The following is a 27,604-nucleotide window of genomic DNA, read 5'->3' on the forward strand; positions in this document are numbered from 1 at the left end:
CCAGCCACTCCGCGGCATGTGGGATCCTCCCGGACCGGGGCACGATCCCGCGTCCCCTGCATTGGCAGGCAGACTCTCAACCAGGGCGCCACCAGGGAAGCCCGAGATCTTGTTTTTTAATGTAAGTGTTTATAGTTATCATTTCTCCTGTAGCACTGCTTTTGCTGCATCTGTAAGTTTTGGTATGTTGTATTTTTGTTTTCATTGGTCTCTATGTATTTTTAAATGTCCCTGTGATTTCTTTGACCCATTGGTTGTCTAAGAGTGTGCTGGTAATTTCCACAAATTTGTGAATTCTCCAGTTTTACTATTTTTTTTTAATTAAAAAAATTTTTTTTTAAGTTTTATTTGTTTCTGGCTGTGTTGGGTCTTTGTTACTGTGTGTGGGCTTTCTCTACTTGCGGCCAGCAGAGGCTACTCTTTGTTGCAGTGTGCGGGCTTCTCATTGCGGTGGCTTCTCTTGTGGTGGCGCACAGGCTCTAGGTGCGCAGGCTTCAGTAGTTGTGGCTCGTGGGCTCAGTAGTTGTGGCTCATGCACTCCAGAGCGCAGGCTCAGTAGTTGCGGCGCATGGGCTTAGTCGCTCTGCAGCATGTGGGATCTTCCTGGACCAGGGCTCAAATCTGTGTCCCCTGCGTTGGCAGGCAGATTCTTAACCACTGAACCACCAGTGAAGTCCCTCCAGTTTTACTTTTGTTATTGATTTCTAACTTCATCCCATTGTGGTTAGAGGAGTCACTTTGTATGACATCTATCTTTAAAAATCAATTGTAGGGGGCTTCCCTGGTGGCGCAGTGGTTGAGAGTCCGCCTACCGATGCAGGGGATGCGGGTTCGTGCCCCGGTCCGGGAAGATCCCACATGCCGCGGAGTGGCTGGGCCCGTGAGCCATGGCCGCTGAGCCTGCGCGTCCAGAGTCTGTGCTCCGCAACGGGAGAGGCCACAACAGTGAGAGGCCCGTGTACCGAGAAAAAAACCAAAAAATCAATTGTGACTTAATTTGTGGTCTAATATATGGTCTGTCCTGGAAGATGTCCCATGTGTACTTGAGAAGAAAGTGAACGGTGTTCTTGTTGAGTAGTGTTCTGTGTATGTCTGGTAGATTTAGTTGGTCAGTTGTGTTGTTTAAGTCTTCTGTTTCCTTATCTTTTGTCTGGTTGTTCATTTCATTATTGAGAGTGTGGTATTGAAGTCTCCAACTATTCATGGAAAGCTGTCCATTTCTCACTTCAGTTTTTTTCTTTATATATTTTGATGGTCTGTCATTAGATGCATAAATGTTTAATTGTTATATCTTCTAGCTGTATTCTAGCTATCTGTCTTTTATTAATATAATGTCCTTCTTTGTCTCTTATAACCTTTTTAAAAAAATTTAAAGTCTATTTTGTCTGATATTAATATAACCACCCTTGCTTTCTTCTGGTTATTATTTGCATGGACTATCTTTTTACATCCTTTCATTTTCAATCTATTTTTGTGTTTGGATCTAAAGTATCTTATAGACAGCATACAGTTAGCTCATGTATTTTTATCCATTTTGCCAATCTTTTTCTTTTGATTGGAGGGTTTAATCCATTTGTATTTAAAGCAATTACTTAGAAGGAGGGATTACTTCTGTCATTGTGCTATTTATTTTCTATATGCCTTATGCCTTTTTAATCTCTCATTTCCTGCATTCCTGTCTTCTTTTGTGTTAGATGATTTTTGCAATGAAAATTTTAAATTCCTTTCTAATTTTCTTCCTTTTTTTGGTTTTAAAAAAATTTTTATTGGAGTATAGTTGCTTTACAATATTGTGTTAGTTTATAATGAACAGCAAAGTGAATCAGTTATATGTATACATATATCCCCTCTTTTTTGGATTTCCTTCTCATTTAGGTCACCACAGAGCACTGAGTAGAGTTCCCTGTGCTATGCAGTAGGTTCTCATTAGTTATCTATTTTATACATAGTATCAGTAGTGTATCATAGTGTATATACATAGTAGTGTATATATGTCAATCCCAGTCTCCCAATTCATCCCATCCACTGCCCTTTCCCCCTTGGTATCCATACATTTGTTTTCTATGTCTGTGTCTCTATTTCTGCTTTGTAAATAAGATTGTCTATACCAATTTTTCCAGATTCCACATATATGCGTTAATATATGATATTTGTTTTAAAAGAGAGTATTTTTGGTCTGAATTATTCAGCTTGGCTATTGACAAAACTCAACTGGATAATTAAACAAGTCTTCCTTTGACTAGTCCTATATTGGCCTAAGTTTTAGGTTTGGGATGTGAAATGTTGGCACTGGGAAAGTCAGTAAGCAGTCAAGCCCACCTCATCTGAAGGAGACTCTGGGGGTGCAAAACTTGAGGCACTATTCTCAAGATGGGGTAAGTACACTCAGCCCTGAGCATGCCTCCTTAAATTTTGTGTCCTAGTCATCTCACTTGCCTCACCCTTGTTCTGGTCCTGAAACTGATGCCCCAAAAGGCCAAGTTCACCTGGCTAAGTGGCATCAGAGCTGGAACTAACATAGATCCTCTAACACCTGATCTGGCACCTTCCCCATATAGTGGGCTGCCTCCAGCTTTGCCTATCCTTCCAAGGAAAGACCTTCAAAGCTAAGCAGGAAGTTGTCTGCACAGCTGGGGCAGTGGTCCTCAATCTAGGTGGTACATTAGATTTCCTGAGGGAGTTTTAAATATTCTAAGTCCCCCTCTCTGAGATTTTAAATCAGTTGTTCTGGGATGGACCCTGGAAACATTTTTGTTTATTTACATTTTTTTAACATCTTTGTTGGAGCATTGCTTTACAATGTTGTGTTAGTTTCTGCTGTATAACAAAGTGAATCAGCTATATGTACACATATATCCCCATATCCCCTCCCTCTTGCGTCTCCCTCCCACCCTCCCTATCCCACCCCTCTAGGTGCTCACAAAGCATCGAGCTGATCTTCCTGTGCTACGCAGCTGCTTCCCACTAGCTATCTATTTTATATTTGGTAGTGTATATACGTCCATGCCACTCTCTCACTTCATCCCAGATTACCCTTCCCCCTCCCCATGTCCTCAAGTCCATTCTCTACGTCTGTGTCTTTATTACTCTCCTGCACCTAGGTTCATCAGAACCACTTTTTTTTTTTTTTTAGATTCCATATATATGTGTTAGCCTATGGTATTTGTTTTTCACTTTCTGACTTACTTCACTCTGTATGACAGACTCTAGGTCCATTCACCTCACTACAAATAACTCAATTTCATTTCTTTTTATGGCTGAGTAATATTCCATTGTATATATGTACCACATCTTCTTTATCCATTCCTCTGTTGATGAACATTTAGGTTGCTTCCATGTCCTGGCTATTGTAAATAGTGCTGCAATGAACATTGGGGTGCAGGTATAATTTGGAATTATCGTTTTCTCCGGGTATATGCCCAGTAGTGGGATTGCTGGGTCACATGGTAGTTCTATTTTTAGTTTTTGAAGAAACTCCATACTGTTCTCCATAGTGGCTGTATCAATTTACATTCCCACCGACAGTGCAAGAGGGTTCCCTTTTCTCCACACCCTCTCCAGCATTTATTGTTTGTAGATTTTTTGATGATGGCCATTCTGACCAGCATGAGGTGATACCTCATTGTAGTTTTGATTTGCTTTTCTCTAATGATTAGTGATGTTGAGCATCCTTTCATGTGTTTGTTGGCCATCTGTATGTCTTCTTTGGAGAAATGTCTATTTAGATCTTCCGCCCATTTTTGGATTGGGTTGTTCGTTTTTTTGATATTGAGCTGCATGAGCTGCTTGTATATTTTGTCAGTTAATCCTTTGTCAGTTGCTGTGTTTGCAAATATTTTCTCCCATTCTGAGGTTTGTCTTTTCGTCTTGTTTACAGTTCCTTTGCTGTGCAAAAGCTTTGAAGTTTCATTAGGTCCCATTTGTTTATTTTTGTTTTTATTTCCATTTCTCTAGGAGGTGGGTCAAAAAGGATCTTCCTGTGATTTATGTCATAGAGTGTTCTGTCTGTGTTTTCTTCTAAGAGTTTTATAGTTTCTGGCCTTACATTTAGGTCTTCAATCCATTTTGAGTTTAATTTTATGTATGGTGTTAGGAAGTGTTCTTTTTTTTTTTAAACATTTATTGGAGTATAATTGCTTTACAATGGTGTGTTAGTTTCTGCTTTACAACAAAATGAATCAGTTTTATATATACATATGTTCCCATATCTCTTCCCTCTTGCATCTCCCTCCCTCCCACCATCCCTATCCCACCCCTCCAGGCGATCAGAAAGCACCGAGCTGATCTCCCTGTGCTAAGCGGCTGCTTCCCACTAGCTATCTACCTTACGTTTGGTAGTGTATATATGTCCATGCCTCTCTCTCGCTTTGTCACAGCTTACCCTTCGCCCTCCCCATATCCTCAAGTCCATTCTCTAGTAGGTCTGTGTCTTTATTCCTGTCTAACCCCTAGGTTCTTCATGACATTTTTTTTCTTAAATTCCATATATATGTGTTAGCATACGGTATTTGTCTCTCTCTTTCTGACTTACTTCACTCTGTATGACAGACTCTAGGTCTATCCACCTCATTACAAATAGCTCAATTTCGTTTCTTTTTATGGCTGAGTAATATTCCATTGTATATATGTGCCACATCTTCTTTATCCATTCATCCGATGATGGGCACTTAGGTTGTTTCCATCTCTGGGCTATTGTAAATAGAGCTGCAATGAACATTTTGGTACATGACTCTTTTTGAATTTTGGTTTTCTCAGGGTATATGCCCAGTAGTAGGATTGCTGGGTCATATGGTAGTTCTATTTGTAGTTTTTTAAGGAACGTCCATACTGTTCTCCACAGTGGCTTTATGAATTTACATTCCCACCAACAGTGCAAGAGTGTTCCCTTTTCTCCACACCCTCTCCAGCATTTATTGTTTCTAGATTTTTTGATGATGGCCATTCTGACTGGTGTGAGATGATATCTCATTGTAGTTTTGATTTGCATTTCTCTAATGATTTGCATTTGATCTGCATTTCTCTAATGTTGAGCATTGTTTCATGTGTTTGTTGGCAGTCTGTATATCTTCTACGGAGAAATGTCTATTTAGATCTTCTGCCCATTTTTGGATTGGGTTGTTTGTTTTTTTGTTATTAAGCTGCATGAGCTGCTTATAAATTTTGGAGATTAATCCTTTGTCAGTTGCTTCATTTGCAAATATTTTCTCCCATTCTGAGGGTTGTCTTTTCGTCTTGTTTATGGTTTCCTTTGCTGTGCAAAAGCTTTGAAGTTTCATTAGGTCCCATTTGTTTATTTTTGTTTTTATTTCCATTTCTCTAGGAGGTGGGTCAAAAAAGGACCTTGTTGTGATTTATGTCATAGAGTGTTCTGCCTATGTTTTCCTCTAAGAGTTTGATAGTTTCTGGCCTTACATTTAGGTCTTTAATCCATTTTGAGCTTATTTTTGTGTATGGTGTTAGGGAGTGATCTAATCTCATACTTTTACATGTAGCTGTCCAGTTTTCCCAGCACCACAAATCGAAGAGGCTGTCGTTTCTCCATTGTATATTCTTGCCTCCTTTATCAAAGATAAGGTGACAATATGTGCGTGGGTTTGTCTCTAGGCTTTCTATCCTGTTCCATTGATCTATATTTCTGTTTTTGTGCCAGTACCATACTTTCTTGATTACTGTAGCTTTGTAGTATAGTCTGGGGTCAGGGAGCCTGATTCCTCCAGCTTCATTTTTCTTTCTCAAGATTGCTTTGGCTATTCGGGGTCTTTTGTGTTTCCATACAAATTGTGAAACTTTTTGTTCTAGTTCTGTAAAAAATGCCATTGGTAGTTTGATAGGGATTGTATTGAACTTGTAGATTGCTTTGGGTAGTAGAGGCATTTTCACAATGTTGATTCTTCCAATCCAAGAACATGGTATATCTCTCCATCTGTCTGTATCATCTTTAATTTCTTTCAACAGTGTCTTATAGTTTTCTGCATACAGGTCTTTTGTCTCTTTAGGTAGGTTTATTCCTAGGTATTTTATTCTTTTTGTTGCAGTGGTAAATGTGATTGTTTCCTTAATTTCTCTATCAGATTTTTTGTTGTTAGTGTATAGGAATGCAAGAGATTTCTGTGCATTAATTTTGTATCCTGCTACTTTACCAAATTCATTGATTAGCTCTAGTAGTTTTGTGGTAGCATTTTTAGGATTCCCTATGTATAGTATTATGTCATCTGCAAACAGTGGCAGTTTTACTTCTTTTCTGATTTGGATACCTTTTATTTCTTTTTCTCCTCTGATTGCTATGGCTAAAACTTCCAAAGCTATGTTGAATAATAGTGGTTAGAGTGGGCAAACTTGTCTTGTTCCTGATCTTAGATGAAATGGTTTCAATTTTTCACCATTGAGAACGATATTGGCTGTGGGTTTGTCATATATGGCCTTTATTATGTTGAGGTAGGTTCCCTCTATGCCTACTTTCTGGAGAGTTTTTATCATAACTGGGTGTTGAATTCTGTCGAAAGCTTTTTCTGCATCTATTGAGATGATCATGTGGTTTTTATCCTTCAATTTGTTAATGTGGTTTATCACATTGACTGATTTGCGTATACTGAAGAATCCTTGCATTCCTGGGATAAACCCCAATTGATCATGGTGTATGTTCCTTTTAATATGCGGTTGGATTCTGTTTGCTAGTATTTTTGTTGAGGATTTTTGCATCTATATTCATCAGTGATATTATCTGGTAGTTTTCTTTTTTTGTGACATGTTTTTCTGGTTTTGGTAACAGGGTGATGGTGGCCTTGTAGAATGGGTTTGGGAGTGTTCCTCCCTCTGCTATATTTTGGATGAGTTTGAGAAGGATAAGTGTTATCTCTACTCTAAATGTTTGATGGAATTCACCTGTGAAACCATCTGATCCTGGACTTTTGTTTGTTGGACGATTTTTAGTCACAGTCTCAATTTCAGTGCTTGTGACTGTTCTGTTTATATTTTCTGTTTCTTCCTGGTTCAGTCTTGGAAGGTTGTCCTTTTCTAAGAATTTGTTCATTTCTTCCAGGTTGTCCATTTTATTGACATAGAGTTGCTTGTAGTAATCTCTCATGATCCTTTGTATTTCTGCAGTGTCAGTTACTTCTCCTTTTTCATTTCTAATTCTGTTGATTTGAGTCTTCCCCTTTTTTTGTTGATGAGTCTGGCTAATGGTTTATCAATTTTGTTTATCTTCTCAAAGAACCACCTTTTAGTTTTATTGATCTTTGCTACTGTTTCCTTCATTTCTTTTTCATTTATTTCTGATCTCATCTTTATGATTTCTTTCCTTCTGCTAACTTTGGGGTTTTTATTTGTTCTTCTTTTTCTAATTGCTTTAGATGTAAGGTTAGGTTGTTTGTTTGAGATTTTTCTTGTTTTTTGAGGTAGGACTGTATTGCTATAAACTTCCCTCTTAGGACTGCTTTTGCTACATCTCATAGGTTTTGTGTCATCGTGTTTTTATTGTCATTTGCTTCTAGGTATTTTTTGATTTCCTCTTTGATTTCTTCAGTGATCTCTTGGTTATTTAATAGTGTATTGTTTAGCCTCCATGTGTTTGTAATTTTTACAGTTTTTTTTTTTCCTGTAATTGATATATAGTCTCATAGCATTGCAGTCAGAAAAGACACTTGATACGATTTCAATTTTCTTAAATTTACCGAGGCTTGATTTGTGACCTGGGATATGATCTATTCTGGAGAATGTTCCATGAGCACTTGAGAAGAAAGTGTATTCTGTTGTTTTTGGGTGGAATGCCCTATAACTATCAATTAAGTCCCTCTCGTCTAATGTGTCATTTAAAGCTTGTATTTCCTTATTTATTTTCATTTTGGATGATCTGTCTATTGGTGAAAGTGGGGTGTTAAAGTCCCCTACTATTATTGTGTTACTGTCGATTTCCTCTTTTATGACTGTTAGCATTTGCCTTATGTATTGAGGTGCTCCTATGTTGGGTTCATAAATATTTACAATTGTTATATCTTCTTCTTGGATTGATCCCTTAATCATTATGCAGTGTAATAGTCTCTATTTTAAAGACTCTTGTAATAGTCTTTATTTTTTTTATTTTTTTTAATAGTCTTTATTTTAAAGTCTATTTTGTCTGATATGAGAATTGCTACTCCAGCTTTCTTCTGATTTTCATTTACATGGAATATCTTTTTACATCCCCTCACTTTCAGTCTGTATGTGTCCCTAGGTCTGAAGTGGGTCTCTTGTAGACAGTATATATACAGGTCTTGTTTTTGTATGCATTCAGCCAGTCTGTGTCTTTTGGTTGGAGCATTTAATCCATTTACATTTAAGGTAATTATTGATATGTATGTTCCTATTACTATTTTCTTAATTGTTTTGGGTTTGTTTTTGTAGGTCTTTTCCTTCTCTTGTGTTTCCTTCCTAGAGAAGTTCCTTTAGCATTTGTTGTAGAGCTGGTTTGGTTGTGCTGAATTCTCTTAGCTTTTGCTTGTCTGTAAAGGTTTTAATTTCTCCGTCAAATCTGAATGAGATCCTTGCTGGGTAGAGTAATCTTGGTTGTAGGTTTTCCCCTTTCATCACTGTAAATATGTCCTGCCACTCCTTTCTGGCTTGCAGCGTTTTTGCTGAAAGATCAGCTGTTAACCTTATGGGGATTCCCTTGTATGTTATTTGTTGCTTTTGCCTTGCTTCTTTTAATATTTTTCTTTGTATTTAATTTTTGATAGTTTTATTAATATATTTCTTGGCATGTTTCTCTTTGGATTTATGGGACTCTCTGCACTTCCTGGACTTGATTTACTATTTCCTTTTTCATGTTAGGGAAGTTTTCAACTCTAATCTCTTCAAATATTTTCTCAGACCCCCTTTTTTTTTGTCTTTTTCTTCTGGGATCCCTATAATTGAATGTTGGTGTGTTTAATGTTGTCCCAGAGGTCCCTGAGACTGTCCTCATTTCTTTTCATTCTTTTTTCTTTATTCTGCCCTGTGGTACTTATTTCCACTCTTTTATCTTCCAGGTCACTTATCCATTCTTCTGCCTCAGTTATTCTGCTATTGATTCCTTCTAGAGAATTTTTAATTTCACTTATTGTGTTGTTCATCATTGTTTGTTTTCTCTTTAGTTCTTCTAGGTCCTTGTTAAAGTTTCTTGTATTTTCTCCATTCTATTTCCAAGATTTTGGATAATCTTTACTATCATTACTCTCAATTCTTTTTCAGGTAGACTGCCTATTTCCTCTTCATTTGTTTGGTCTGGTGGGTTTTTACCTTGCTCCTTCATCTGCTGCATATTTCTCTGTCTTCTCATTTTGTTTAACTTACTGTGTTTGGGGTCTCCTTTTCGCAGGCTACAGGTTCGTAGTTCCCCTTGTTTTTGGTGTCTGCTCCCAGTGGGTGAGGTTGGTTCTGTGGGTTGTGCAGTCCCCTTCTTGGTGAAGGGGACTGGTGCCTATGTTTTGGAGGGTGGGGCTGGATCTAGTCTTTCTTGTGGGCAAGGCCATGTCTGGAGGTGTGTTTTGGGGTGTCTGTGAACTTAGTATGATTTTAGGCAGCCTCTCTGCTAGTTGGTGGGGTTGTGTTCCTGTTTTGCTAGTTGTTTGGCATGGGGCATCCAGCAATGGAGCTTGCTGGCCATTGGGTGGAGCTGGGTCTTAGCGTTGAGATGGAGATCCCTGGGAGAGTGCTCACAGATAGATATTACATGGGGCTAGGAGGTCTCTGGCAGTCCAATGTCCTGAACTCGGCTCTCCCACCTCAGAGGCTCAGGCCTTACACCAGGTCGGAGCACCAAGACCCTGTCAGCCACACGGCTTTTATTCTCTTACTTAAAGACTTCTAAGCTCACATTGGCAGGTTGAGTTCCCAGGGAAGCAGAATGATGCAAAGACCAGCATGTGGGATGTTTACTGGGGAGGATCTTGGAATTAACATCTTTTATTAACCAAGGGCTGGAGTCGTCTGTGCAGACAGACACAGGCACACAGCAGTCTTCTCCCACACAAGCCTGGAATGGCAACAGTGTGCTGCTGCCTCTCATGCCCTTTCTGGCCCCTCACCCCATCCCTGCAGCCTCCTCCAGCTTTGGGGAGCGTCTGCATGTTCTCTCCACGTGTGAGCTCCAGGCAGTTTTGATTTTCTTTCTTTCTTTTTTATTGTTTTGGCATATCCTCTAGCTATTTTCTTTGTGGGTACTGTGGGGATTACATTTAAAATCCTAAAGTTATAACACACTAATTTGAATTTATACCAGTTTATCCTCAATAACATACAAAAACTTTCTCCTTTATCAGCTTTGTTCTCATCCCTTTTAGTTGTTGATGTTACAAAATTATATCTTTATACATCATATGCCCCAAAACATAAACTAATACTTCTTTTAAGTGCATTAGTCTCTTAAATTATGTAGAAAACTCTACGTGGAGTTACAAACATTACAATATTAGCTTTTAGACTTATAATTTTTCAAAATGTACTAGTCTTAAATCATGTAGAAAACAAAATATGGAGTTGCAAACTGTTACAATAATAGCTTTTATAGTTGCCCATGTATTGACCTTTATTGAGATCTTTATTTCTTCATATGGTTTTGTGTTATTTTCTATTGTTCTTTCCTTTCATCCTGTAGGATTTTCCTGAAAATTTCTTGCAGGGAAGGTCTAGTGGTAACAAATTCTTTCAGCTTTTGCTTATCTAGGAATGTCTTAATTTCTCCACCACTTTCAAGGACAGTTTTACTAGATGTAGGATTCTCTGTTGACAGTTTTTGTTTGTTGTAGCACTTTAAACATATTGGCCCTTTGTCTTCTGGCCTATAAATTTCTGATGAGAAACCTGCTTATAATCTTATTGGCAATCCCTTTTATGTGATGAGTTGCTTTTCTCTTGAAGCTTTCAATGATTCTCTTAAAGATTTTTTTAATTTAAGTATAGTTGATTTACAGTGTTCCGTGTACAGCAAAGTGAATCTGTTTCATATATATATGTACTCTTTTTTAAAAAATAAACTTATTTATTTATTTTTGGCTGCATTGGGTCTTTGCTGCTGTGTGCAGGCTTTCTCTAGTTGCGGCGAGCGGGGGCTACCCTTCACTGTGGTGTGCGGGCTTCTCATTGCGGTTGCTTCTTTTGTTGTGGAGCATGGGCTGTAGGTGATCGGGCTTCAGTAGTTGTGGCACACGGGCTCAGCAGCTGTGGCTCGTGGGCTCTAGAGCGCAGACTCTGTAGTTGTGGTGCATGGACTTAGCTGTTCCATGGCATGTGGGATCTTCCTGGACCAGGGCTCGAACCTGTGTCCCCTGCACTGGCAGGCGGATTCTTAACCACTGTGCCACCAGGGAAGCCCCTATATATGTACTCTTTTTAAGATTGTTTCCATTTAGGTTATTACAAGATATTGAATGTAGTTCCCTGTACTATACAGTAGGTCCTTGTTGTTTATCTATTTTATATATGGTAGTGTGTATCTGTTAATCCCAAATTCGTAATTTATCCCTCCCCCACCATTTGTTTTATCCATCCTGGCATTTGAAAGTTTGATTATAATCTATCTCAGTGTGGGTCTCTTGGAGTTCATCTTACTTGGAATTTGTTGAGCTTCTTGGATATTTATCTTTCATCGAATTTGGGAAATTTCCAGTCATTATTTATTCAAATACTTTCTCTGCCCCTTTATCTCTTTCTTCTCCCTCTGGGAACCCCCCCCCCCAACAACACATATGTTGGTACACTTGATAGTGTCCCACAGGTTCCTCAGGCTCTGTTCATTTTTCTTCAATCTTTTTTTCCCCCTGTTACTCAGAGTTCCAAAACAGTTACATCAGACAGATTCTTCTAGTGCAACTGTTGTCTATGTGGGGAGGCAGATTCGTGATTCTTTCTACTCTGCCATCTTCTCAGAATCCTCCCTAAACAGTTCATACAATAAGTAATGAGGTCATTTTTTTGGGTGGGGGGATCTGCTTTAGTTTCCAATATTACCTAGGTAATATGATAGAAATGTAATACCTTTATAATTAAAATTCTAAGCTGCTAAAATCAAGCTCTGTATCCTTTCCTTAGTTTGATTTCCTCACTTCTCTGACCTTTGTAATGAGTCTACCTTGCCCAGGAGACCCAAACCTCTCCCACCCCATAATGGTCTTTTTGATGTGTCAGCTTGGCTAGGCTACAGTCCTGAGTTAGTCAATCAAACGCTAATTTAGATATTTCCATGAAAGTATTTTATAGATGTGATCCATAATCAGTTGACTTTAAATAAAAGAGATTATTTTATATAATCTGGGTGGGCCTGAGTCAATCAGTCGAAAGGCCTTTAAGGCAGCACTCAGACTTCCCTGACGGAACAAATCCCACCTGTGGAAAGTACCTTCAGCCAGTGCCTGAGAGTTCCAGCCTGTCCATTCTGATGGCCTGCTCTATGGATTTCAGACTTGCCTACCTAACCCCCACAGTGGTATAAAATAATTTCTTGCAATAAATCTCTGTAATACATATCTTTCACTAGTTTGCTTCTCTGGTTAAACTGATACACACCTATACTTGAAGATTTGCCAGAAGTGACATGCTCCTTCCTGTTTTCTTTTGCAACAGCAGCTTCTCCAAAGTCCCCCACCAACAAAGGACTTATACTTCAAGCCCCCCTCCTTCCTTATCTACTGTTCCTTCACTGTAGGATGTCTCCCATGGCCCCTGAAAATTCCCTCTACACATCCTGGCATTTGTGGAATTATTATCATTATTATTTTATTTTTTTAGATGTTGGGGGTAGGAGTTTATTAATTAATTAATTTATTTTTGCTGTGTTGGGTCTTCGTTTCTGTGTGAGGGCTATCTCCAGTTGTGGCAAGCAGGGGCCACTCTTCATCGCGGTGCACAGGCCTCTCACTGTTGCGGCCTCTCTTGTTGAGTAGCACAGGCTCCAGACGCGCAGGCTCAGTAGTTGTGGCTCTCGGGCCTAGTTGCTCCACGGCATGTGGGATGCTCCCAGACCAGGGCTCGAACCCGTGTCCCCTGCATTAGCAGGCAGATTCTCAACCACTGTGCCACCAGGGAAGCCCCTGGAATTATTATTTTTGATCTGATTCTGCCCTGAATGACTCAAGTTCCTATGACACCCATATATAAAAACATCCTGCAGAGTCTGAGCAAAGATCAGCTCCCAAAGAGAATTTCTGGGTTGCAGAAGGGACTATAACAATGGTCCATCGACTATATTTTTCAAAAAATGTGAAGATCATAATAGCATGGAAATGCTGGGGAATTTTTATATAGATTCAAGGAGACTAAGGAGACATGATACAGTATAAAATCCTAGACTAGATCTTGTACTGGAGGAAGAAAAATGCTCTAAGGATATTAGTGGGTAAACGGACACAACTGAAATACAGACAGTAGATTAAATTCTATGTTACTGTTCAAATTACCAAAGTTTATAACTATGCTAGGGATAGGAAACAGAATATCCTTATTCTTCGGAAATACTCATTGAAATCTTTAGGTGTAAAGAATAATGATGTATGCAACTTACTCAAACATTTAGGCAAAAGAGTAATACGTGTATGTATAGACACAGCAAATGGAACAAATGCTAAAACCAGGTGAACCTGGGCCATGGGAATAACAGCGCTCTTACTACTCTTGCAACTTTTCTGTAAATTTGTTAGTTTTTCCAAACAAAAAGTTTTTTAAAAAGTGGCCCATGCCTCTGTTCCCCTGAATTTTATCTCTTTGAGACTCTCTGACTTCAGTCTCATAGTCCCCAGAAATGTGCTATTACAACTGTCTCAGTGAAGAGCAGTGGGATACACTTATCACAACTGAGGTTCTAACATTTGTGTTTACAGAATATAGAAAAAGAACTCAGGGAAAATGAAATTAAAAACACATAACATACAAAAATACAGAATTAATACAGAAATTCAAAGAATTACATTTATAACCTAGAGGTTTCAGATACTAAGAATCAGAGTGTAGAATTTGAAGTCAGTACCTCTAATACCAGCCATGTGACCTGGAGCAGGACATTTTACCTCTTCTTTCTTCAGTGTCCTTATCTGGGACCAAGAGACATAAATTCTCAGCGTATGTAGGAAAAAAAACATGCGAGCATATGAAGAAGATTCCTGAAAATGAAAGCTAAGGAGGGAAAACTAGATACCAAATAATCTCCCACCCCAAGATCTTAGTGATGTCATCAATATTCTTTGGAGTCTAAAAAGCTTTGAAGTCTCCAAGAATTTCTAGTTTTAAAGGGGTAGGGAAGTGAATTGGGGAAAGAAAAGGGCCTCATTTCCTAAGGCCCCTCTCAGAACCTTGTGCTTTATATGTGGACTCACTTAGTATTTAGGACCTTATGACACTCTCCCATGCAGCTGGTGGAAATGTAGATTGTTAGAACTTCTTCAGGTGTTTTGGCAATATTTATTCAAATAAAAAAGTGCATATGTGCACAATGAAGTTTGTATAGGGATGTTCACTGCAGTATTGTCCTAAAAGCAAATCATGGACACAAAATGTCCACCAAAGGGATCAGTCAAATAAACTATTATGCATCTATATCATTAAAGACTGCATCCATGAAAAGAATGAGACATATGCATATACTGATATGAAATGATTTCTTACAGGTGTTTACCATAGAAAACAAGTTATGTAAGGAATGCTACCATTTTGAGGGGTGGGGTAGGATACACACATACCTATCTACCTCTCCCAAGGTGCTTATTTACACTTAAACTATCTCTGGAAGGCCACAAAAGAAATTTAACAATATTTTTTGGAACGTATGGGTGTGAAGTGTGGGGAATAGTCTAAAGGGCATGACACAGGCAGACATTTACTTTTCACTCTGTATCTTATATATTTTTGCATATATAATCATGTGAATATAGCCCCTTCTAAAAACAAAGAATTTGTATATTTAAAAACATCCCCAAACCCCTCCCCAACACCTCCACCTCTTTCCTCCCCTCCCCTCCCCCTCCCCCTCCCCTCCCCCTCCCCCTCCCCTCCCCCACCTCCTCTTCCCCCCTACCTCCTCCCCTCCTCCTTCTTCCTCCCGCCCCTGCAAACTCCTAGCCCTTTACCCGGGACAAGTTCACCAACTCGTCCTTCTCCAGCAAGAAATTGAGAGCCTTCAGCTCAGAGATGTGGCTGACAGGTGGGGAGCAACCCTAGAAAAAAGGTGTTTCTGACTGACGGCGAACGGAGGTTTAGGAGAATTGCGTTGGTTTATTTCTTCGATTAAACAGGGATACAAATATATATACCAAGTAGTAGGTAAGGGTAAAATAAAGACCCTAAAAACCTCCTAACCGTTATTTGTAAGGAAAACTTAAAGTGGAACCATGACTATTTGAAAAGGCAAAAGCGGGCGCGTGCTGCAGGCTGGGACTTGTAGTCCCTTCTGGATGGTCCACAGTGCGGCTGCGCGGAAGAGTGGGCGCTCTCCCGTGCGCATGCGTGCGGCGGCGGCGGCAGGGCTAACTGCAGTCCCGCAGAGTCAACCCAGCCGGTGTCAGGCAGCTCGGCATGGCGATCCCCGCGGCGTCCATGGGGCCCTCGGCGCTGGGCCAGAGCGGTCCTGGCTCGATGGCTCCCTGGTGCTCAGTGAACAGCGGCCCGACGCGCTACGTGCTCGGGATGCAAGAGCTGTTCCGCGGCCACAGCAAGACGCGCGAGTTCCCGGCCCATAGCGCCAAGGTGCACTCGGTGGCCTGGAGCTGCGACGGGCGTCGCCTGGCCTCGGGGTCCTTCGACAAGACGGCCAGCGTCTTCCTGCTGGAGAAGGACCGGTTGGTGAGCCGCTAGGACCCGGCCCAGGCTAGGGAGAAGGACTGTGGTAAAGCGAGGTGTGGTGGCAAGGAGAGAACGGGGGTGAGGAGTGTGGAGGTGAGGAAAGGGGAGGAAGGTGAAGGGGTGTGGAGACGAGGGGCGTGTGTGATGCGAGGAGTATGAGGGTGAGGAGGGGGTGAACGGGCCGGGTGGTAGGGGGTGAAGATGGGGATGCTGGAGAGGAGAACTGGTGGTTAGGGAAGGTGGCCGTGTGTAGGGAGTGTAGTAGTAAGGAGGTGCGAAGATGAGCGGGGAGTCGCGGTGCGGGGATAGTGAAGACCGGGGGTGAGGAGGATGGATGGATGGGCGGTGAGGAGGATGGCGGGGGTGTGGGAGAGTGGTGGGGGGAATTGTGTGGTGGTGAGGGGTGGCTAGGGGCAGTGGTGGTGGGCTCACTGTGGTGGTAAGGAGGGCCTCTCTGAAAATGATAGGGCCTCCATGGCAATGAGCAGGTGGGTTGGGACCCCTTGGTGGCAGAGTAAGGGTAGAAAACCAGAAAGAAGGAGGAAGGCCAGGGAGAGCAAAAGAGTAAGGGCATTGATGTGGAACCCATCCTCAGAACAGTTCAGACTGGGGAGGAAGGGAGGGAGGATATTGGAAGGAGTTTGGGGGAAGAGGCTTGGAAGGATTCGACTCTCTAATTACCCAAACTTTTATTGGTCACAAGATAGCTCTGTTTAAATAAGGTTGAGAAGTTACATGGGGAGGCAGGTACATATGGGTGAAGTGACATCTGTATTCTGTTCTTTCAGGTCAAAGAAAACAATTATCGGGGACATGGGGATAGTGTGGACCAGCTCTGTTGGCATCCAAGTAATCCTGATCTCTTTGTCACTGCATCTGGAGACAAAACCATTCGCATCTGGGATGTGAGGACTACAAAATGCATCGCCACTGTGAACACTAAAGGTGACTATTCAGAGAGTGGGCAGTAGGAAGATAAGCTACTTATAGTTATTCAACAAGCATTTTGCAAGTATCTTCTCTGTGCATGACCCTGTAGGTATAGGACATCCTGAGCTGAATAAGACAGTTTCCAGCTCCAAGGATATTAGGGTTTAGTGCAAGGAGAGAGACATATGTATAAAAAAAACACTAACGTAATATGACGTGGTCATCCTGTAACGGAGAAGTCTACAAAGTGGATACCCAGAATGGAAATGCTTAAGTCTGCCTGAGGGAGATAGGGAGGGCCTCACAGAATTTGAGCAAACTCTTAGGGTAGCCATATAGATTTAGTGGTCAGGGTACATTGGGTGAGCAGCTCTAGCAGGGAAGAGCATGTGCAAAGGAATGGAGAATTTGGGAAACTGCTGATAGGCTAGAATGGCTGATCTTGGAATAAATGGCTTTGATGGTCTGGGAGAAAATGACCTGGAAGTTGTGCAGTACATTTGCAGACTGCTTTTCACCACGTATTACCTTATAAACATTGAGACCCTTTATTAAATTTTATTGACTAAGATGTTATTGATTATAAGATGCATCAGTATTTTATGGACCATTAGGAAAGAAAATAAAGTTTTATTTATCATATAGTCATGATACACTGAAAGTTTTGAGATGTATCCTGATGCATTCTAAGATACATTATAGGTAATAAAGTGTGAAAAAATATGCATCTTAGAATCAGTAAAGTTGATGAAATTTTTGATTGATGTATTCAATGTGGGCTACTGGACTTTGTTGGCAAGACTTGTACCTGGAGGTGGAATGATGTGGTTTCCCCAACTAGACAACTGGTGATATGTGAGTGATTTAGGTGGTATATGGATGAACATTAGAAACTGATTGTGTATATATTTTAATGCCTACTAGAAAAAAAGAACTAGCCCATAGAATTTATTGCTAAAGTAAAGCTATTTAAGTAAAAATTTGGGGGGTCAATTTTAATAAAAATCTTGAGTGAAGAAAAGTATAGCTGTTACATGGATAGTACAAAAATTGTGAAAATGGCATGTGAATGACTGGAGTTTGGGAAGTGCTGGTGTAAGAGAGTTAGAGGCTTTGGTGTCAAGTCTGGGTTTAGATCTTGGCTCTGTTACTTCACAGCTTTGACACTTTGGCTCATTTCTCTTCCATTTTTTCTTCTGTAAAATGGGGGTAAAAAGTGTCCCTTAAAGAAACGTGAGAACTAAAGGGGGACATTTGTAGATGAATGTGCTGGACTCCCAGTTGATCTGTAAATGGTAGTTCCCTTCTGTTGACGAGGACCTTAGTGAATGAGCGCTGGTGATAGCTCTAGTTTTTCTATGATAACAAAATAAACTTCTGGAGGATTATGGACTAACATTATCTTGCTGATTGTATTTGGGTTCCCAGGGGAAAACATCAATATCTGCTGGAGTCCCGATGGACAGACCATTGCTGTAGGCAACAAGGATGATGTGGTGACGTTCATTGATGCCAAGACACACCGTTCCAAAGCGGAGGAGCAGTTCAAGTTTGAGGTCAATGAAATCTCCTGGAACAATGACAATAACATGTTCTTCCTGACAAATGGCAATGGTTGTATCAACATACTCAGGTGAGGGGTTCTAGCTGAAGGGACTGTCATATCTTTGCACTGGGTGCTGTGGTGGATACCAAGGTGAATTAGATGTGAGTCTATTCTGAAGGACCCAAAAGGACTAATACAGTTGACCTTTGAACAACACGGATTTGAACTGCTCAGGTCCACTTATATGTGGATTTTTTCGAGAGCAAATATTACAGTCCTACCTGATCCGGGGTTGGTTGAATCTGGGATGTGGAACCTCGGATACAGAGGAACCGTGGATACAGAGGACCAACTAAGTTATGTGTAGATTTTTGACTGTGCAGAGAATTGGCACCCCTAACCTTCTTGTTCAAGGTTCAACTGTAGTAATAAAGAATTCTAATCTCTCTTGAGCACCTTTGAACTAGGCCCCTTATATTTTACTGAGTCCTCAGAGAACTCCTAGGGAGTCGATGGTGTGCTTCCCATTTCACAGATGAGGATCAGGGACTCAGAGTCACTAGTCAGCTGGTGAGCACTAGAACTGGATGCACTTGGAATTATAGCTAATTCGTACCCTTAAAGTCTCCACTTAAATATCACTTCCCCTCCAGGGAAGCCATCTTCACCCCCAAGGTTAGAAACTTATTTTGTGTACTTCCTGTTGGAAGCATTTCTCATTCTACATTATAATTGCATGTTTATTTCTCTGTATCTTCCATTAGACTGTAAACTCCATGAAGGTAGGGACTGTATTTAACTTGTTTACTGTTAAATCCCTAGTGCCTAGCCCAGTATCTGCTACACAAAATTAGGATCTCAGTGAATATTCTCTAAATGAATGAAACTGTGGAATTGAAATTGAGATCTGTCTGATTCTGTTCTTTCTGTTATCTTGGGTGAGCAATGCAAGGCAGAGTGAAATAGGCTCTGTGTGAGAGGCTGGGAGTTTGCTGTAGAATCCCAAGGAAAGAAACTTATATTGATTGTGGCAGTTGGGGGTTGAAGGAGGCAGCTTCTGAGCTTGACCTTGAAAGATTAGTTGAATTTTAAGAATCAGCAAAAGGGAACTGCACAATGGACAAAACAAGTGATAATTAGCATGATTTATTTAGAGAGTAGTTGGTAGATCAGGGTTGCTGGGAGTGGTGGCAGATAAGGTGTCTGAAGAGAGACGTCCTGAAACGGGAAGATAAAGCTGAAGTATAATTTGAGACCAGGTTATTTGGGTCTGGAATTCTATGCATAGCAATTTGAACTTTATTCTGTAGGCAGTGTTTTTTGCTGTTGTTTTTTTTAAGCTTTTTTATTAGAAAATAAAACAGATACAGAAAACCACGAAATATAAATGTGTAGCTTAATGAACTATTATATGCTTAACACCTGTGTAACTCCACCAGGTCAAGAAATAGTACTTTACTGGCCACCTCAGAAGTCTTGCCATGGGCTTTGTCCTTCCTAATCAAAACTCCCTCCCCCAGAAACAGTCTTGATTTTTATATTTCTTTGTAGTTTTAGCTACCAAGTGTGCATCTCTAGATACTCTAATTTTGCCCACTTAAAAAAGTTTGATATGCCTTTTAAGTCAGCTAAACTACGGAGTCCCCCTCCATCCCTTTCTTTTACTTAGAACTTAGCTGTTGAAAAAGCAGGCTGTTAACCTGTGGAGCTTGTCCCAGTCTGGATTTTGCTGATTCCAAATGCTTGCTTATTTGTTGGAATTTAAGAGACATTTCCTCTAATCTGTTTGGTTACCCAGGAATATAGTTCATTTAGAGAAAGCAGGATAAATGGTTGATTCTTTCCCTTTGTCATTAGGTAATGAGTTAGTTCTCTATCACCTCCAAAGATGATCACCTAGGGTTTTTTAAATAAAAAAGAATCATTATGGACTCATGGATTTAAGCATGGTAGAAGTGTTTCAGTCTATCGTAATCATTATCCTTATTGAAGCTCAAATTATCTTATTTTTGGCAAATGGGATCCTCTTCAAGTTGGTTCCTGAGTCGTTTTTTCTTTTTTTTTTTTTTTTTGACATAATCCTATTAGTCTTCAGTTTCTTGCTCTCTGGTATGACAAGATATGCCAGGTTCATCTTGTGTTTTTCCTGCCTCAAATCTTTAATCAGAAAATTCTGAGAATTCCTGGATTCTTCTACTAGAAAATAATATTGGAGCTAGGAATGTCCATATTGTTGGGTTGACTGTTTATAGACCTTTCCAGTGGACAGAGCTAAGAAGTATATGTATTGTATATACCTTAAAGATAAGATACTTTGTGAATTCATACTGATAACTTCCAGTTAAAATCTCTTTCCTTCCAAACTGAGTGTTCTGGTTCTCAGAGATGCAGGGGATTATAGAATTTGAATATCCCATGGTTGCTTATTACCTTCATCCCTTGTTACATATACAGATATTTCAGAGTAGCAATACTACCACCACCGCCACCAATATGATTGCTTAAAATAGTAAATTTTGCTTTTTGAATATGCTTTCCTCATTCTTCCTCCATTAAAAAAAATAGTCAATACTATATATTGTCAGATTATACAGCTATTACATATTATACCTTAAACATATATAATTTCCACAAGAAACTACGTATTTAATGCTCATTACCAGCCTGGTAAGTCTCGTACATCTCTAGTCACTGATTGTCAAAACTCACTTTCCAGTTTTGATTCCTCAGGAAGAGCTCAGGGGAACAAGATTCCCTGAGTTCATACTTATTATAGCTTATATACTTCTAAAATTTTAAGATACTTTATGGGGCTTCCCTGGTGGTGCAGTGGTTGAGAGTCTGCCTGCCCATGCAGGGGACACGGGTTTGTGCCCCTGTCCGGGAAGAACCCTCATGCCGCGGAGCGGCTGGGCCCGTGAGCCATGGCCGCTGAGCCTGTGCGTCCGGAGCCTGTGCTCCTCAATGGGAGAGGCCACAACAGTGAGAGGCCCGCGTACCGCAAAGAAAATAAAAAGATACTTTATTATATTGTGCTTATTATTTGAACTTTTTATAATTAATAGTTTTGCTAGATATAAACATTTCAATTCATATATTCTTGCTGGTGTATCTTAAGTATGTTACTCCATTTTCTTTTCGCATAAAGTGTTACTGTCAAAAAGTCTGATGACAATCTAATTTAAAGTCCCGTAATTTTACTACTATACGTCTTCTTGTTGGTTAGTCTGGGTTCATATTCTCAGGTATGTGGTGTTTCAGTGTATTGTTTGACATCTTTTTTTTTTTTTTTTTTAATAAATTTATTTATTTATTTGTGGCTGTGTTGGGTCTTCGTTTCTGTGCAAGGGCTTTCTCTAGTTGCGGCGAGCGGGAGCCACTCTTCATTGCGGTGCGCGGGCCTCTCACTGTCGCGGCCTTCTCTTGTTGCAGAGCACAGGCTCCGGACGCGCAGGCTCAGTAGCTGTGGTGCACGGGGTTAGTTGCTCCGTGGCATGTGGGATCTTCCCAGACCAGGGCTCGAACCCGTGTCCCCTGCATTGGCAGGCAGATTCTCAACCACTGCGCCACCAGGGAAGCCCTTGACATCTTTTTATTTCAGGAAAGTTGTTTTGAAATTCCAGTCTTTGATATTTGTTCTGTTGTCTTACTTCCATTTTCTTCTTAGTGTCTCCTCTTACCGTCTTAGTACCATGGTCCTCTTCCCCCAGTTTGATTGCTGTTTGTCTTGTTTCTCAGCTACCCAGAGCTGAAGCCTGTGCAGTCTATCAACGCCCATCCATCCAACTGCATCTGTATCAAGTTTGACCCCATGGGGAAGTATTTTGCCACAGGAAGCGCAGATGCTTTGGTCAGCCTCTGGGATGTAGACGAGTTAGTGTGTGTTCGGTGCTTTTCCAGGTAAGCAACTCTGCCAGCACTTTCCTTGTTGGATAAATTTGTTTTATGTCATGTTGGGTGAAACTGGGCCCTCCTCTCACTGGGTTATTTTAATGTCTCCTCTGTCTGCTCTGTTATAGGCTGGATTGGCCTGTGAGGACCCTCAGTTTTAGCCATGATGGGAAAATGCTGGCATCGGCATCGGAAGATCATTTCATCGACATTGCTGAAGTAGAGACAGGTAACTATAATGAGACTCCTCTGTCTTTCATTTCTGGCCATCAGGCCTTCTCCTGTCATGTGTTTTCATCTCTGCTCATTACTACTTGGCCAGCATTAGTATAAATGGGTATTAGCATAAATGCCAGCATTAGCACAAACTCCTTAAGGCAAGTTTGTTTATTATGACTATTGTAGTCAGGTAATGGAGGGAGCAAAGAGTTAGGAAAGAAAGGGGCAGGTCTGAAAGAGAGTGATTAAAGAAAATATTTTACCTTTTATTCAGTTTTAATTCTTCCATTGTAACAAAATTTTTAAAATACAGAAAGGGAGAAGAATGAATGAATAAATGGATGGATGGATGAATGAGTGAATGATCCCACCATTTAAATACAACCTCTTTTAGCATTGTGGGATATTTCTATCTTTTGCCTGTATGTGGACTTAAAAAATACATATATACATTTTATAATTTAAGAAATTATTAAAATAGATGTGATTTGTTTTAAAAAGCAACAAAACAGAACTTGAAAATAGAAAAATGAGAGGTGAGTATTCATTTTACGAAAGAATTTCTCCAGATTTATTTTTTAATGTAGCTTTATTGTTTTTGGAAATACATGATACTTTATTAAAAGAATTCAAACTATAGAAAACTTCAAAGAAAGTAAAAAGCTTGACATTCCACGATTTAAAGAGTGCCACTCTTGATAGCATTTTGGTGAGCATTGTCCAGCCATCCAGACATGCAGCGCCTTCATGTCCCCTCGTGTTCATGTGATGCAGGCATGCTCTCCTGCTGCTCCGGGGCCCTCCCTCCTCACCTGCAGGATCTTACAGCTTCTTACATGGCGATGGCTGTTGAGCTCTACTGCTGTTTTTAATGGGGTTTAGAATTCCGTTGGCTATACCAGTATATACCTAAGCTGCCCCACTCTTAGATGGCTTCTGGTCTTTACACCATTATAAATGATTCTTTGATGAGTATCATTTTACTTATGTAGTAATCCTTTTGGGTAAAATTGGGATTGCTGAGTCCAAACTGCTCACATCTTGTCAGGGACCAAACTTCCTTACAGAAGAGTTATTGCAGTGTTTACTCGCAGCAGCAACGCATGCATGGAATTAAAGGCCAAAAGGGAAATGGAAGGGGAGTAGCAGCCTCCGACACCATTTTTTATGTCTGTGTAACACAGAAATTTGCTCAGACATGTGGCTATAGATTGCCAGATCCTAGCATTATGAAGAGTGGTTAACTGTCCCTGAAATAGATTACTTAAAAAAAAAACAACTATATACAAAGCAGAAACAGACTCACAGACATAGAAAACAAACTTATGGTTTACTAAAGGGGAAAGGGAGTGGGGGGAGGGATAAATTAGGAGTATGGGATTAACAGATACAAACTACTCTAAATAAGCAACAAGGATTCACTGTATACTGCAGGGAACTATATTCAATATCTTGTAATAACCTGTAATGGAAAGTGATCTGAAAAAAAAAGAAAAAAAACAAATCAAAACTAAATCACTTTGCTGTATATGCTCTACACCTGAAACTAACACAGTATTGTAAATCAACTATACTTCAATAAAAAAATCTTCTTTATACACATACACACACATATATATATGCATATGTGTGTGTGTGTGTATATATATAAACAGCTTTATTCAAATACAATTCACATACCATATAGTTGACCAGTTTGAAGTGTATAATTCAGTGTATCATGCATTTTTAAATCAGCACCACACTGTGAACATTTTACTACATTAATCTTAACTCTAAGGTTGAAAAAATGTTAAGCAGGACTAAAAAAAATGGCTTTGGAAAAATTATGTTTAATTTCCACAAGTAGGAAGAAAAATTTTTGGAAAAAGAAATCTATTTGCAAGTCATTGTGGTTTAGTAGAAAGATCTGTGGCTTTGGAAACAGGCTGACTTCATGTGCTGACTCTGCTGTTTCCCTTTTTATTTCCCCTGCTGCTTCTTTGAGGTGTGACTTAACTGTTCAATCACCTGTTTCTTTATAAAATGGGGTTTAAAATCATTACTTGCCTTGCTGGATTGTCATTATACTTTATTAAGGTAAAGTATAATCCATCTGATTCATAAGGGGTGCTCAACAAACAGCTGCTGTTGCTGTTTTTTCAGGAAGGGTAGAATCGGGTTCAGAGCACAGGCTCTTAAGTTAACTGGCCTGCGTTCACATCCTGCTCTGCCACCCACTGCCTCGTGACCCCTCTGCGCCTCAGTGTTCTCTGCAAAATGGGGTAGTAATTGTACTTATCCTATAGGGTTATTAAGCAGATTAAATGATTTAATGTAGGTAAGTGCTTAATGAGTATGGTCTCTTATTATTAATGTATTGATTGGTTTCTCTATATTGATTTTTATAGGAGACAAGCTGTGGGAGGTACAGTGTGAGTCCCCCACCTTCACCGTGGCTTGGCACCCCAAAAGGCCTCTACTGGCATTTGCCTGTGATGACAAAGATGGCAAATATGACAGCAGTCGGGAAGCTGGAACTGTGAAACTTTTTGGGCTTCCTAATGATTCCTGATAGGGGGACCTGATGTATGGAGAAGGCCCAGGCAGAGGCAGGCTTCCATTGTATAGTTAGTTTGGTCTGTTCTCTTGGAGTTGGTGGGCACCTAAAGTATTTATAAATTGGTATAAATTATACAAGTCTTTTATCAGGCTGCCCATTCCAGTCTCCTTCGTATTTGTTATGGTAGCTGTTCCCATTCCTTGCCCCCTGCAGGAGGGCTCTGCAGTGATGACACCAGCATACCTTGTCCTGTCTTTCTGCTTTTGGGGATATGGTGGACTTTGTTGGGCTTGCTTCTGCTTGCCACCTAGTTTGAAGGGGTGGGTGAGGAAGGGTGAGACGGGGATGGAGATTTTTTATAATAAAAAATACATTTACTGTTGAGAATTGAGCATTTAATAAAACTGACTTTTTAATTATGGGACTTCTAGGACTTTAAAAATTATGGTAACATTATCATTATTATTTTCTTATTTTTTTAAATTTTATTTTATTTATTTATTTTTTTATTAATTTAATTTTTATTTATTTTTTTGTTATCCATATTATACATATTAGTGTATACATGTCAATCCCAATCTCCCAATTCATCACAAGACGACCACCCCCCGCCACTTTCCCCCCTTGGTGTCCATACGTTTGTTCTCTACATCTTTGTCTCAATTTCTGCCCTGCAAACCAGTTCATCTGTACCATTTTTCTAGGTTCCACATATATGTGTTAATATACAATATTTGTTTTTCTCTTTCTGACTTACTTCACTCTGTATGACAGTCTCTAGATCCATCCACATCTCTACAAATAACCCAATTTCATTCCTTTTTATGGCTGAGTAATATTCCATTGTATATATGTACCACATCTTCTTTATCCATTCGTCTTGTCGATGGGCATTTAGGTTGCTTCCATGTCCTGGCTATTGTAAATAGTGCTGCAATGAACATTGGGGTGCATGTGTCTTTTTGAATTATGGTTTTCTCTGGGTATATGCCCAGGAGTGGGATTACTGGGTTGTATGGTAGTTCTATTTTTAGTTTTTTAAGGAACCTCCATATTGTTCTCCATAGTGGCTGTATCAATTTACATTCCCACCAACAGTTCAAGATGCTTCCCTTTTCTCCACACCCTCTCCAGCATTTGTTGTTTGTAGATTTTCAGATGATGCCCATTCTAACTGGTGTGAGGTGATACCTCATTGTAGTTTTGATTTGCATTTCTCCAGTAATTAGTGATGTTGAGCAGCTTTTCATGTGCCTCTTGGCCATCTGTATGTCTTCTTTGGAGAAGTGTCTATTTAGGTCTTCTGCCCATTTTTGGATAGGGTTGTTTTTTTTTTTAATATTGAGCTGCATGGGCTGTTTATATATTTTGGAGATTAATCCTTTGTCCGTTGATTCGTTTGCAAATATTTTCTCCCATTCTGAGGGTTGTCTTTTCATCTTGTTTATGGTTTCCTTTGCTGTGCAAAAGCTTTTAAGTTTCATTAGGTCCCATTTGTTTATTTTTGTTTTTATTTCCATTACTCTAGGAGGTGGGTCAAAAAGGATCTTGCTTCATATTATGTCAGAGTGTTCTGCCTGTGTTTTCCTCTAAGAGTTTTATAATGTCCGGCCTTACATTTAGGTTTTTAATCTATTTTGAGTTTATTTTTGTGTATGGTGTAGGGAGTGTTCTAATTTCACTCTTTTACATGTAGCTGTCCAGTTTTCCCAGCACCACTTATTGAAGAGACTGTCTCTTCTCCATGTTTATTCTTGCCTCCTTTGTCATAGATTAGGTGACCATAGGTGTGTGGGTTTATCTCTGGGCTTTCTGTCCTGTACCATTGATCTATATTTCTGTTTTTGTGCCACTACCATATTGTCTTGATTACTGTAGCTTTGTAGTATAGTCTGAAGTCTATAGTCTAGAGTGAGAGGCTTCTATTGATTGTGTGATTGAGAGCTTAGAAACACCTTGAGGCATATTGTACTTACTAGGTATTAGGCACTGTTGGAAGGGAGGAGGGAGAGGAAGAGAAGGAACTTGAACTCCAGAGGAGAAAAGGCTATAGGGACATAAACCTGAAGCAAACTAAGCTATGGTTGATTTTTAATCACTTAAACTTGACACTATAGATGTCCCCCTTTTCAGTGACACACAGGGGTAATGACCACCTATCTAATTTGTTGTCCACACCAGAACACTTCAATAATGTAAGGAGGTGCTCTAATGCTGTAACATCAGGACAACAGGTATAAACTGGAACAGCCCAAGGCGGCTTGGCGTATGTGGTCACCCTGCACAAGGGCAGTGACACTGACACAGTATGGAACGAGGTGTAGTCTATACACAGAGACACAGTACATCTGCAGTGGGCAATATCAATTTCATTGTAACAATGGCAATACTGTCTTGGTTTGCAGCTTTTATTGTCAACTTGCATGTAATAACAAATAACTAACCTAAACTATACTTAGTATGTATTTGCATTAACTTGGTATGTACTGAAATGTACTAGTATGTACTTAGTATATATTAGGCTCTAAGTGCTTTTGCATATATTAACTCATTTAATCCTCTGAATAGCCTTATGAGGTTGGTGTTAATATCATTCCCACTTTTGTGAAAAGGAAGCTAAGACAGGGTAGGAACTTGCCCAGGCTGTACCTAATTTAGGGTTGGATCGAGGCTTTGAGTTTAGGCTCTCTGCC

At 39.9% G+C, this 27,604-nt stretch overlaps 1 protein-coding gene across 1 annotated transcript; it reads left to right on the forward strand.

Moving 5' to 3' along the window:
• The first annotated feature begins 15,445 nt into the window (after window positions 1-15,445).
• THOC3 (THO complex subunit 3) lies at window positions 15,446-25,333 on the forward strand. Its single transcript, XM_067732794.1, has 6 exons — window positions 15,446-15,783; window positions 16,572-16,728; window positions 18,142-18,346; window positions 21,998-22,159; window positions 22,279-22,379; window positions 24,760-25,333. The coding sequence occupies exons 1-6, from the start codon at window positions 15,517-15,519 to the stop codon at window positions 24,921-24,923; spliced, it is 1,056 nt and encodes a 351-aa protein (XP_067588895.1). The 5' UTR covers window positions 15,446-15,516; the 3' UTR covers window positions 24,924-25,333.
• The last annotated feature ends 2,271 nt before the right edge of the window (window positions 25,334-27,604 follow it).

This window comes from Pseudorca crassidens, chromosome 3 (assembly GCF_039906515.1).
Source record: "Pseudorca crassidens isolate mPseCra1 chromosome 3, mPseCra1.hap1, whole genome shotgun sequence".
NCBI classification, from domain to species: domain Eukaryota; kingdom Metazoa; phylum Chordata; class Mammalia; order Artiodactyla; family Delphinidae; genus Pseudorca; species Pseudorca crassidens.